Below are 13,040 nucleotides of genomic sequence, written 5' to 3'. Positions count from 1 at the left end.
CATAAACACACAGGCTAGATAAGACATCTCTGCAGAATGTAATGAAGCTGTGTAATCCAATCTTCATATGCCAACACTATAAAAGAATCCACCTTTTCTACAGCACAGTCCTGGCCTTCCTGCAGATTTACCATCAGAAGAAATCCTTTTATTTGGATTCTAGTGCAAAGATAAGCTGAGAGGAGCTCTTAAGGAATTAGTGTTTGATCTCAGTCTATGTTTACTCACCTATACTGTACTTACCTTTTATGGTTAGACAAGGATTTGGGATTTTATGAAACAAGAATTGAACTAACTATTATTTAAGAAGATTTTCAAAGTTTTTCAAATGTTTGAAACTGTGGAGTTGTATAATGTGTCGTGTGGCTCTGGACAGACAGCAAGCATCATGGGAGGGGCAGGATCTAGCATTCTTTGGAGCTTGACCCACATAAGAGACTAAAAGTCAGAATGTCTCAGGCTCTGCTGCTTTGATTTTGACCATTCATTTTTAAAAGTCTAGTCTCTTGTGAGTCCCCCAACTTTATGGAAGTGCACTTATAATTATATAAATAGATTAATGACAAGGTTCACATTCATCATAATTTAGTGTTGAGTGTTGATCTGTTCTTGTTCATTTTCACTTGGGGATATTCTGACTGATCCTTAAAGTAGACATATCATGAAAAACTTTATTTTTTCAGTGCTTTGTGCACATACATTTGGGTATCTGGAGTGTATACCAACCCACAATCTGTGAAGACAACCCAGTCAGTTTTTTAAAGGATGCTTAGATCAGAAAACATGGGATTCAACAGTCAGATTTGTCTCCCCTTCCTATGTCACATGCAAGCTCCTAGTTTTAATACGTTTATTATGTATTAACATTGTGCTAATGCATATTCATAAACAAAGCAAAACATATGTATTACACCTATGCCAGTTTTGCTGTGCTTTGTTTTATCTTTGACATGTTTGTATGTGTTTTGGTGTTTTTTGCACAGTCTACACCAGGCGAAAGTGGAGCTGTCGTCATGACTGCCCCCACCATCGTCTTCCCACAGCAGGCTACTATTGTACAACAAGATGGACGTCCTCTGGAGCAAACCAGGTAACTGCCCACCATCTAAAACACTGAAATAGTTTTCTTTTTTTTGGGCTGTAAACAGGGACAACATGTCTGAATCATTACTGTTTCCTCTCTCTCAGGCCACACAGTCCCAGAGCTCGCCTGGCCAGAAACTCCTCTGGAGGACCCATCACCACAGTTGGTGGGTAAACCCTGTACACACACACACACACACACACACACACACTGCAGCTGTAATTGTCTAAAGATAACCACAGCACTGTGAGAGCTATTTTGATGTTATCATTCGCAACATTTACTTTAGTCCAGCGCCAAATTGAAGTTACAGATTGTTTTTAAGTGGACATTTGTACATTTGAAAGATTTGTCTTTCCAAGCATGAATAAAACCAAAATAATGCCCTGATGCTGTGAAGTTACCCAAGAAGCCTCACCACATTTCGACTAATATTGGTCATCGGTGTCCTGAGAGAGGAATCTGTCGGTGTGTCCTCCCACATGCCTGAGATGCTTGTGCAGCTTTGATTACTTTTGATGTTTAGCTTGTTGCCCTTTTCTGATGAGAGGAGGAGATAAAAACATCCCTGCCTTGGCCAAACATTTATCACCTGATTTATTGGCTCACATAAGATAAGATAAAATAAGATAATCCTTTATTAGTTCGACAACGGGGAAATTTGCAGTTTTACTGCAGCAAAGGGGATAAGTGCAAAAACAAGAGGCATCAGTAAAGAATGCAAGATATAATAATAAATATGTGAACGGTAAAAAAAAAAAAGCAGTAGAATAACAGAAAACTTTAAAAAAGCAAGTGACTGTACCAAAGCAGTAAAGGCAAAATATAATTAGTAAACAAACTGAAACTCATTTTTATTGCACAGATAAAATATTGATAATGATATTGCACAGATAAGTAAACCTTGATATTGCACGTGAGGGAGTAGTCAGTTTTGGTATGGACAGCCTACTTGGCGCAGTGTTGATTATAAAGTCTGACAGCAGCAGGAAGGAAGGACCTGAGGTATCTGTCCTTCACACAGCGCGGGTGTAGCGGCCTGTCGCTGAAGGAGCTGTTCTGTTCTCTTCTTCAAATACAAAAGAGCTCACAGACTTTGTTAACCTCTTGTGCCAAAACATTTCTTCTTCTACAAAAAGTATATTTTTAAATCCTCATTACCTGATGTTTGAACAGGCAAGATTGACATTACTGTTTGTCTATAACTGTTAACTGTTTGCTTTTAACTGGACATGTTGAAATGTAGAAAATAAATATGGGGGCGACCTTTAGCTCACCTAGTAGAGCGTGCGCCCCATGTAGGCTGAGTCCTTAGCAGCGGCCCGGGTTTGAATCTGACCCGTGGCCCTTTGCTATATGCCGTCCCCCTCTCTCTGCCCCCTTTCATCTTGTCCTGTCAATTAAAGGCCATAAAAGCCCCAAAACAATAATCTTAAAAAATAAAAAAAATATCAAAATCAAAACAATTGTGCATGTGTGTATGTCTATTGTCTTTCTCAGACAGCACGGGTAATGTGATCGACTTGGTAAAAGATCAGCTGCCGGAGCTGCAGCTCTCTGAGGAGGATCGACAGAAGAACCTGGAGTTGCTCCAACAGGCCAAGAAGGTCAGCGACCGTTTCCTGACACGCCGTGGCCGCCGCTCCCTCACTGACTCACCCACAGGTAGTGAATACACACACACACACACACACACACACACACACACACACACACACACACACACATACACACACACACACATACACACTGTACTGTACATAGCAGATTCTTTCTCAAGGTGAGTTGATTGTTGTCTTGGTGAGTTTAACTTAATTTAAAAAAATATATTTTAGGGTTTCTGAGCATTCTCTGGTAAACTCATTTGCCTATAATTGATTTAGTTTGTTACTTTAAAAAAGGTCACATTGAACTCAATCAGTCATGTGTTTAATTCACAAGTTGTTTTGTTTTTTCACAGGTCTGTCTCCAACTCCAACTCCATCGTCCTCACCGTGTTCATCTAGAAGCAGCTCACTGACTCTGGCTCCTCAAACTGGTAAAGTACTATTGGAATATTTACTATTTATTTATAACTTTTCTACCCCATTTTCCTATTACTTTTTGTGAGAATCATTTTGTTGGTTGTTTTCTGTTCTTTCAGCTGTAGAGGCAACCCATGTCAGCTCACAGTCGGTTGGGCAGGTAAAGAAATAATTGTCATTTTTATTTCTAAAACACAACATTCACTTACGATGGCATGAGTTGTACTGCAGATATGTTTGATGCATGCTCACTTCCCCAAATTAAAACTGGCAGTGCTCATTTTATTTCCCTTATTTGTGTTTTTAAATGGTCCAAGTAATATTTATTAACACAAGATGGTTTGCTATGTTGTTCTCTCTTGTAGCATCGGGAGGTTCCTTCTTTGCGAGATCAGCCTGACGTAACAACCCAGGATCAGGAGGTCAGATGAACAGATTCACTTACTGTGTTTCTTTTTATTAGCGAGTGAACTTCCGCACACTGTCAACATGAAAAAAATGTTTTAATACCAAATTTGAACTGACTTCTATTTCAAACTTTTTGAAAAATTGCTTCAGCCTCTTAAGTTTAAAGATGTTTTTAATCTTTGGTCCAGACTGAAAAAGTCTCAACAACCGTTGGATTCTGTACAGACATTCATGCTCCCAATCCCAATGACTTTGAACTCCTCAAACGTTTCACTTATCTCAAGAAATATCTCAACATCTACAAATACAAGATGGAGTTGCACAAACTTTTGTACAGACATTTATTGTTGCCTGATGAAGATGCTGATAGTGTGCAGGAGTTTACTACATTCTTCATCAATACATGGAATTGTAATTCAAATACTACAGGTTTATTAACACAACAGAAATGCTTAATTTATGAATACAAGTTATTGTCTTGCTAACCTCAGGGCAACAGACTGTTGGTGGACTGGAAGCCCTCTGAGAAGAGGAAAGTGTCCTCTGGGACTCTAACACCCCGTTTTGCTGTTCAGAAGGAGAACTGTGATCCTGCTGTACCTAAGAGTCCTCCAGCAGTCGGTAAAGCAGATGAGGGACCTGGTCCAGGCCGAAACGCCAACCAGGCCCCGGCCACAGGGGTGGCCAAGCCCGTCCCCCAACCCCCTACTCAACAGGCTCCCTGTACAGCAGAGATCAAGACGATTGGGGCCTTCCCTCCGCTGATGAGGGCTGTTTCCTGGGATGCTGTAGGCAGCCTTAATTCTAGAAATGGAGCCCCGAGTTTCCCTCCTACAGCGGAGGACACCTTCTCAGACAAGCCCAGGGATGCTGTCTTCAAGTCCTCAGGGTACAAGGACCTCCCCACCCAGCAGGGGAGTGTACCAAAACTGTCTAAATTCAGAGAGGTAAAGCATTGGTTCAGCAGATTACATGTTACTGTCACTGTAAAATGTTGTGTAAATGCTTCATTCTTTCTTCTGTCGTTCTGTGTGTGTGTGTGTGTGTGTGTGTGTGTGTGTGTGTGTGTGTGTGTGTGCGTGTGTGCGTGTGTGCGTGTGTGCGTGTGTGTGCGTGTGTGTGTGTGTGTGTGTGTGTGTGCGTGCGTGCATGTATAAAGGAGCACAAGCTGATGCGTAACCAAAGCATAGTGGGATCCAAGTTACCAGACCTGAGTGAAGTTGCTGAACAGGAAAAAGGTAACAGTCCTTGTTTTCCCCTGACGTCCCTATAAGAGAGAGTACTTTCAGCAGTACATTCAGCAATGTCGCCAAGGGTGTGCACTTCCTGAATCTCAGGGAAAATCTGTTCCAGTCAGAAAATGATGATGATCTGTTCTTGTTTTTTCCCTCTGTGCCACCCATTTACTGGCAACCTCATAACTGTGTGTATGCTGTTTTCATTTTCCATCAGCAGATGGCATGATTGTTAAAGCATGTGAGCCAAAGATGAAATGATGGTTTTAGATGATTTTATGTATTGTGTGTGTGCTGGGAGACTTGACTAGACATTTGAGAAAGCCAGAGTGAGACTATTTTACTTTTGAAGGAACAAATAACGCCTTCTTTTTCTTACAAATGAAAAGTTGATTTTATAAGAAATAAAACGCAGCCTTCTTCAATCAGTTAGGATGGCTAATGTTAGCAAACTAGATACATTTTGCTGTCTACCGTATCTGACATTACTGAATCAGTTTACTGACTTTACGACTCTTCTTCACTTATATTATTGTCCTGTAGTTGCCACTTGTGGGCAAAGTGGCTGCTGTTAAGGGACAGTTACATAGTCTCACTTTAAAGACATGTGGTTTTATGCAGACTCGCACATAAACACTTGAGTCTTGACTTTAAAACCGGTCTCGAATGACTTGAGACTTGAATCAAAACTTCTCTGGAAAAAAAGACCAGTGAATTCTCTTTGGGACTGATTTATACAATAATGTGTCTGCAGGTCCTCTAGCTTCTCCAAACTCAGTCAGTAGTAAGGAGGCAAAGGAGAAGTCCGAGGCCATGCCAAACATTTCAGATGTGATGCTGAGAAAACTCAAACTCCACCGAGGTCTACCAGGCTGGTGTGTGACAAACCAACTGCTGCTTAAGTTTACGTTGATCTTTTGCCTCATCATTCCTGTCTAATCGCCTAAAAATAACCCTCCTTACATCTTAATTTTACTGTGTACAAAATTCTGTATGTACATTACTTACATACTAACATTTTCTCTTGATTTCATTCCAGTGCACCCCCTCTCACTGAAAAAGAAGTTGAGGTTTGTATCTGACCTGTACAGGTTTTTGGGGGATTTCCACAGATTATTTCTGCTAAAAATAAAGATACAAAGTCACAAAAACATCAAATTATTCCCTTTCATTACGAAGCATTGAAAGTTCACTACTTTGTCCAGCATGCTACCGTTGATTTTGTTTTCCTGACTGTGGTGCTGTGTTTGTGCTTGTCTCCAATTTAAAAGAATAATTTGTCAATTTGGGAAATACACTTATCATCTTAGCATAAAAACTGAAAACAGAGAGAAACTGTTAGCCTGGTTCTGTCCAAGAATAACAAAAATCTGCCTACCAGCACCTTTAAAGATTACTAATTAACATGTTATATCTTGTTTGTTTAATCCATACAAAATCTGTGTTGTTTAAAACCGACAATTTTCCATTTTAAAGCAGCTTATGTGCCGGACTATTTCTTAAACTAGTAACTTCCTGGAGTTTTTGCTTTTTGCAAATACCTTTAGATTTTGATACCTTTCCTAGAGCCAGGCTAGCTTTTTCCCCATTTCCAGTCTTTATGCTAAGCTAAACTAACCATCTCCTGGCTATAATTCAATTCAATTTCATTTATAGTGTCAAATCATAACAGAAAGTTATCTCAGGACACTTTACAGATACAGTAGGTCTAGACCACACTCTATAATTTACAGAGACCCAACAATTCCCCCAAGAGCATGCATTCGGATCGACTTTTGGTGGGTGGCCATCTGACGCGACCGGGTGGGAGAAAGAGCTAGAGAGATACACAGAAATATGACTCATAGTAATTATAGAAGTGGGTATAATGGAATGACATGATGAACAATGGCAATTATAGTAAAGATAAAGATAATAGAACTATAACTAATAATAAAGTAGCAGGAGTGCAGGGTGTAGCAGGGTGGTGAGCAGGACCACGGCAACTGTTGCAACCACGATCCAGGAGCCACCCCAATCCAAGGAAATCTGTGAGGCAAGAATGCATAAGGACTCCTAGGAAGAAGCTAAGTTAGTAACATGCATTAATGGGACATGAACGCACACAGATGGAGAGAGAGAGAGGAGAGAGGAGCTCAGTGTGTCACAGGAAGTCCCCCGGCAGTCTAACTCTATAGCAGCATAGCTAAGGGCTGGTCCAAGGCAAACCTGTGCCAGCCTATAAAGGGTTGGTAAATGAATCCGACATCCATTAAGAGAAGCAGAGCTGAGGAGGGGTACTGTGTCTGTAAATATATACCCTCCCCACCGGTCTAGGCTTTCTTCGCCATTCCTCACTCCCTAATTATAAGCTTTATCATAGAGGAGAGTTTTAAGCTTACTCTTAAATGTGGAGACGGTGTCTGACTCCACAACCGAAACTGTGAGCTATAGCTTCAAATTTACTGTATGTACCATAAGACATGAGAGTGCTCATCAATCTTCTCATCTATCTCTGCAAGAAAGCAAAAAAGTGTATTTCCCAAAATGTTGAACTATTCCTTTCATAATTTAACATTTTAAAAGAGACTCAACTTATTTACAAATACATTATTTACTACTTAAACACAACATAAATAATTAAATAGCAAAAGAAAAAATGATTATAAAACTAGAATTTGCCTCTTGCCATGTTAATAATGGCAAGAGTATAATAATAACATTACCAAAGCAGTTGATTACACCTTCGTAGAAAATGGGATGCCTGAGTTTGGCTGTGTTCTGTCAACAGGAAAGTGTTTTTCTATTCCTCATTAGACCGAAGAGACTCAGAGTGATTTCCTGTGGTGAAAAATGCAAACATTAGTGACACTGTCAGGCTTGGGCTGCAGCCCTTCTCGCTGCTCCCTCCGGGATGCGTCTGGATCAGGACAGTCAGAGGTTATATATTTCCTCTCAGCCGTGGCCCATGTATGTTGGAAAACTGTGCAAACTGGCTTTGATCAACACAGAAAAACACCATGAGGTCATACGTCAGAATGTCAGCTAGTTCCTCATGCTCGTCTCAGGGCTGATTGATTCTCCCTCACACATTAACCAATAAGAATGCATATTAGTATTACGCAAACAACCGCACTGACTCTCATTCAGCCTGTTTGTGTGTGTGTGTGTGTGTGTGTGTGTGTGTGTGTGTGTGTGTGTGTGTGTGTGTGTGCGTGGGAAAGTTTTCTATGGATTCCTCTGATTATTTCTCTGAGTTGGTGCGTTGCCATCACCAGCAGCTCATCTGTATTTAATGTGCTGCCATTCTGAGTGTTATATTGCAGTAACCTCCTCCCCACAGAATGCTTTTATCCAGCTGTCACTGGCATTTCGTAATGACAACTACACTCTGGAGATGCGGCTCAAACAGGCAGAGAGGGAGAGGAACCTGACAGAGGAAGACACAGAGAAAGAACTAGAAGAGTTCAAAGGTGCACTGAAGGTCAGCCCTCGAAAAAAAAGCAGCTGACATTAGGTTATCTAGAATTCCCTCTGGCTTCTTAATGCTAGTTCATTTGTTTAGTGTCCCACAGTAAATACTTATCTTGTCCAATCCCAGGTACAAAGGGGACATTGATGTACACTTTGTTTTCCTAAGAGAGTTGTAACAAGATGTTGTTGTTTTTCTTTTAGATTACTTCGCCACAGTGGCAAAACCTGGAGCAGCGTGAGGCCTACCAGCGCTTCATTGAGACAATAGCGGTGCTGCACCGACTGGCCACACGGCTCTCCAGCAGATCAGAGATCGTCGGAGCAGTTCGACAGGTGCAGCTATACACATGCAGATGACAAAGCAAACTGAGGAAATGCAGGACAGTTAATGACAGAGAAAGAGACTGCTGCATTGTTTAAATATACAGTACATCTTATTGTTTAAAAGATACTGTCTTCTTCAGGATGTCTCGGGGCTAATGGGATACCTGTTTAGCAGCATTTAAAAAAATGATGGGGAAGAGTTTTATCTGATGTCATGGCTGACCTCGTGCCAGCTAAAACAAACATCATTTAAAGAGCAAATTTACTGTTTTTGCAGTAGAAAGGTCTTCAGCTATTTATAATCCCAAAACCACTCAGATGAATTACTGCCTTTTTCAGTCTTTTCCTTGTACTGTTGCCCATCTATTAATAACAATATAACTATAGGGCTCTATCAATTGCACAGAAAGGAAGGCTCATATAACATTTTCGATCCAGTTCAAATGACTGGAAGTCTCTTGAGTGACCTTCAGTTTGTTTTTTTGACAGCCACATTTATACATTCTTTTTTTTTAAGAGAATTTTTTTTGGCATTTTTAGGCCTTTATTACAGATACAGTAGACAGGCAGCAAAAGGCTGCGTCAAGGACTAAGCCTCTGTATATGGGCGGACCCTCTACCAGGTGACCAACCCAGGTGCCCCACATTTATACGTTCTTGAAAAAACTGCTTCATACACAAACTGCAAATAATAACTTGGATGTGTGCTAATCACATACGGTATAAAGGAAAAGTAAAATATGTGAAGCTGGATTTATTGTTACTATACAAGGCTTTTTCCACAAGATATTTCTCTCCATGAGCTCTCTGCATGTTTCTTACCTTTTTAACATCTGTTTTGGTTTTACGGTAGATTTTACTGTATGGTCCAGTCACTGCTCTCTTCAACCCAGTTTCCAGTAGCCGTCAGCGGCTTTCAGCAAATAACACTGATAGCATACACTGTATGCTACCTGCCCAGCACCAAATAGCTGACAGGCAAACTTAGCAACTCACTGGTAAAGAAAATTGAGCATAAAAAGACAGATATTTGGGGAGACCAAACCATGAAACCATGAAATAAGAACACAGCAGTTAATATTGGACTTCTATCCATCAGGTGGCCAAAAACATGATGCTAATGGGAAGATAAATTATGCTGTATCTGCTGGATGTGTTAGTAGGCAGTTACTTAGTTAAATAGGTCAGGACTGTGTGTCTGTCAACTTATTTTGTAGCTTGTCTGTCTCTTAGTGGCCTAATAAACAATTCATTCAGCTTTAAAAACACATATTTACACTCAAAAATCTGATGGAATAAGTCAAATGGATGTTGGACAGTCAAATGTTTATTGGAATCCTGAGTAGAAATATACGTTTGGTTGTGTAATTTTATTTTCACAATTGCTTCACAGCTCTTATCGCAAAGAGTAATTTGTTCAAAGTCTCTCTGCTTTAAGGTTAGTTAGGTCACTTTCCTGTGCTAATATATGCAGTAGTGCAGTCTTGTATTGACCTGACTTTTCATTGTGCAACAGGAGAAACGTATGAACAAGGCCACCGAGGTCATGATGCAATATGTGGAAAATCTGAAGAGGACGTATGAGAAGGACCACGCAGAGCTGATGGAGTTTAAGAAGCTGGCCAACCAGAACTCAAATCGCTGTTACGGAGGGTCCATAGACACTGGAGGTAAGACTGTGCTGGTGACCACATTCAGATCGAGCAGAGGAAAACACATTTTTTTGTTTCATGCTTATAAACTTTATTTATCAAGGGTTTGATAAAGCATGCACCTTTTTCAGCATCACTGCTACTTTGCTCTGCAAGAATATTTTCACAGGGAGCGTTCCACTGTAACTGTAACTGTAACTGGTGTTTCTTTGTACGTCTCTATAAAGATGATGGAGTTCCGCGGCCGTCAAGATCGATGTCCCTCACCCTGGGAAAGGTGAGCACTGCAGTTTCCCCAAATGATGTTTTTTAGTGCTGAAATAATTAGTCCATTAATCAACAGAAAATTACAACTTTTTTCATAATTGTTCAATCGTAATCTAAAAGACATCTACTAAGCACGTTCTCTGGTTCCAACTTCACAAATGTGAGGAATTGCTGCTTTTCTCTGTTTCATATGGTTGTATATTGAATGTTTGTACTGTTAGTCAGTCAAAACAAAGCAAGTTGAAGAGTTTTTTTTGTTTGTGTTGATCTTTTAATAAAACTAAAAATCTACAGCCATGCTAGCAGCTCTGTGAGGCTGTGCTTAGGGATAAACGTTGATGTCAGCATGCTAATAGGCTTAAATGACAATTACCATCTTGGTTTAGCATGTTATTATGCTAACATTTGCTAATTAGCACAAAACACTAAAAACGTCCTATTTTTGAAGTTCTTTTGTGTTTCTTGTTTAATGTATGAACTTGTCTCTTCTTTCAGTGACATCATCATGCCTCTGTAATTGTAAATGTCCAAAACATTTACATCCCTAATATTCTTATTTTCCATTCTTACCACTGGCACATGTTCTGTCTCCTTTTCACCCGGCCCTGACTAGGCTCTGCCCAGACGTAGGGTAAGCGTAGCGGTGGTGCCTAAGTTTAACCTCCTGAATATCCCAGGTCAGACCCCAGCCACAACCGGCGCGGGACCCACTGTGAGCCTCAACGTGGGACCCACCGCAGGTGCTGCTCTTCCTGTCCTGGTAGGTCTTCCTGTCCTGTCGGGAAATTATGGGAAATGACATATAAAGCATTTAATGCAGTAACACCCACTCTCTCAGATTGACTGCTGACAGAAAGTTATGAACAATGGATTAGTATTCATCTTGCTTAACTTACTCATGAAATAGTTTATACATCAATTATTGTTTTATTTTTTATTTCAAAATGAATTAATAGTGTTTTGGAAAGTAAACCTTTTGTCTCATATTGCTGTAATCTACTGGTTATTAGTAATAGTTTCTGGTCCTAGTCATAGGCCAATCCAAGGGCGATTCTAGGATCAGACCTTTAGGGGGGCTCAGCCCCTAATGAGAATGTGACACGGCTACAGTGCCTTGCAAGTGTTAACCCCCCTGCTAAATCAGTAATTTCATTAGCCGATAATCTCTCTTATAGCCGAGCTAGCTACTGAACAACAACGTTTATGACATTATTAACACTATGATGGAACTAAACCTGACATTTTATAAGTCACAATAATAACGACCAATTTGACACGATGTTCTAACATTCAGCAATTTTAGTTGCTTATGTTTCAATTTGGGTTCTAATCTGCGCCATGAAATGACCAACTTCTTCTCTGTGGACTACCAACGATAAACTTCACAACGGCACTCCTGCCATCCCTCTGACAGATTAGATAGAGACTCAGCCAAAGACAGGAGTCTGGCACAACCACCTCCGATTGTCCAACACTACGTTTCTGTTAACCCTTTCCTTGACTGGGTTAGAGGTAGCATTGGCAACAGCGACACAGGATATTAAACCTGTTTCAAGCCCTTTGAACCTGTCACTAACAGACACGTTCGCAAACTCTAACTTGAATTGCTTAGGCTTGAGCCCCCCTAAAAAGGGTCTAAAATCACCAATGGGCCAATCTATATTAATTTAATATAATTATAGAAGTTAGTATTTACTTTACAGTTTAAGACTTTACAAAATACAATACATAAAAAGCAGTGTTGTTGCAGTTTCTTGTCATGTTTAAGATGTCTTTGAGTTGTTAGCAGTTCCACTTAAGAGACTAACTCCTCACATGGTTTCCTTAAAATTATTATTGTAGAAGGCAATAATATTCTTCCACAATATTTAACACTCCTCTTTAGTGTGAAGCAAATGATGTGAAACCCAACACTCCCACAGAGGCGACAGAACCAGCAGCAGCAGAATGGTAAGTACTTTATGTACTGGTGGTGTTTTGCTTACACACACACACACACACACACACACACACACACACACACAAACACACACACACACACACACACGTACACACACACACACACACACATACACACACACGTACACACATACACAGCAGACTGCATGTACAGTATGTACACATACCATTGCTTGATCCCCAAGGTCACCACACAGTCCTTTAAACAATGTAAAGCATTTTGTGCTGCAGTGGGACCTTTGTCTTGTTTGTGTGACTGTCAGGATGTGTTTTACAGTGCAGAGAAAGACCCAGTGGGGTGAAAATAACCCTGACAGCATAAAAAATAATCAAACTCTGCTGCAGTTGATGGATATGCTAACCTGGGTCGTAATCTAAACATTTGTGCAAAGAGTGACAAAGTCCAGGCACTAGGCTCCAATCATATCCTGGTTATAAAGAGAGCCTGAGTGGAGCCCTAAAGTGTGTAGATGTTCTGCGAGGAGACGAGAATAGCAATAACAAATGTGCAAAGTGCCAGCTCCATTTCTTCTCTTTGTACTTGCTTTGCCTGTGATGGTGTCTGTAATGCACACTCCTACTCAGCCAGTACTGCAGTTTGTCCATTATTAAACAAGGACACGGTGTTGTGATG

The 13,040-nt window shown here is 40.5% G+C and overlaps 2 protein-coding genes across 3 annotated transcripts in view; both read left to right on the top strand.

The window, feature by feature from the left end:
• Positions 1-13,040, top strand: part of mical2a (microtubule associated monooxygenase, calponin and LIM domain containing 2a) — an 858,504-nt gene that overhangs the window by 417,253 nt on the left and 428,211 nt on the right. The window lies entirely within an intron of this gene.
• Positions 1-13,040, top strand: part of mrvi1 (murine retrovirus integration site 1 homolog) — a 39,179-nt gene that overhangs the window by 23,792 nt on the left and 2,347 nt on the right. Inside the window, exons 22-37 of one of the 2 annotated variants that reach the window (XM_031324223.2) lie at positions 984-1,090; positions 1,189-1,250; positions 2,585-2,749; positions 3,045-3,122; positions 3,228-3,268; positions 3,474-3,530; positions 4,008-4,463; positions 4,676-4,754; positions 5,506-5,626; positions 5,791-5,821; positions 8,074-8,214; positions 8,406-8,537; positions 10,045-10,198; positions 10,408-10,457; positions 11,061-11,207; positions 12,333-12,397. In XM_031324223.2, the coding sequence (XP_031180083.1) occupies positions 984-1,090; positions 1,189-1,250; positions 2,585-2,749; positions 3,045-3,122; positions 3,228-3,268; positions 3,474-3,530; positions 4,008-4,463; positions 4,676-4,754; positions 5,506-5,626; positions 5,791-5,821; positions 8,074-8,214; positions 8,406-8,537; positions 10,045-10,198; positions 10,408-10,457; positions 11,061-11,207; positions 12,333-12,397 (1,886 nt within the window). Of the gene's footprint in view, positions 1-983; positions 1,091-1,188; positions 1,251-2,584; positions 2,750-3,044; positions 3,123-3,227; positions 3,269-3,473; positions 3,531-4,007; positions 4,464-4,675; positions 4,755-5,505; positions 5,627-5,790; positions 5,822-8,073; positions 8,215-8,405; positions 8,538-10,044; positions 10,199-10,407; positions 10,458-11,060; positions 11,208-12,332; positions 12,398-13,040 lie in introns of those variants that run through there. The other variant, XR_004896944.1, reaches the window with a different exon arrangement.

This window comes from Sander lucioperca, chromosome 3 (genome assembly GCF_008315115.2).
Source record: "Sander lucioperca isolate FBNREF2018 chromosome 3, SLUC_FBN_1.2, whole genome shotgun sequence".
NCBI classification, from domain to species: domain Eukaryota; kingdom Metazoa; phylum Chordata; class Actinopteri; order Perciformes; family Percidae; genus Sander; species Sander lucioperca.
This window is presented reverse-complemented; position numbering and strand designations above follow the sequence as displayed.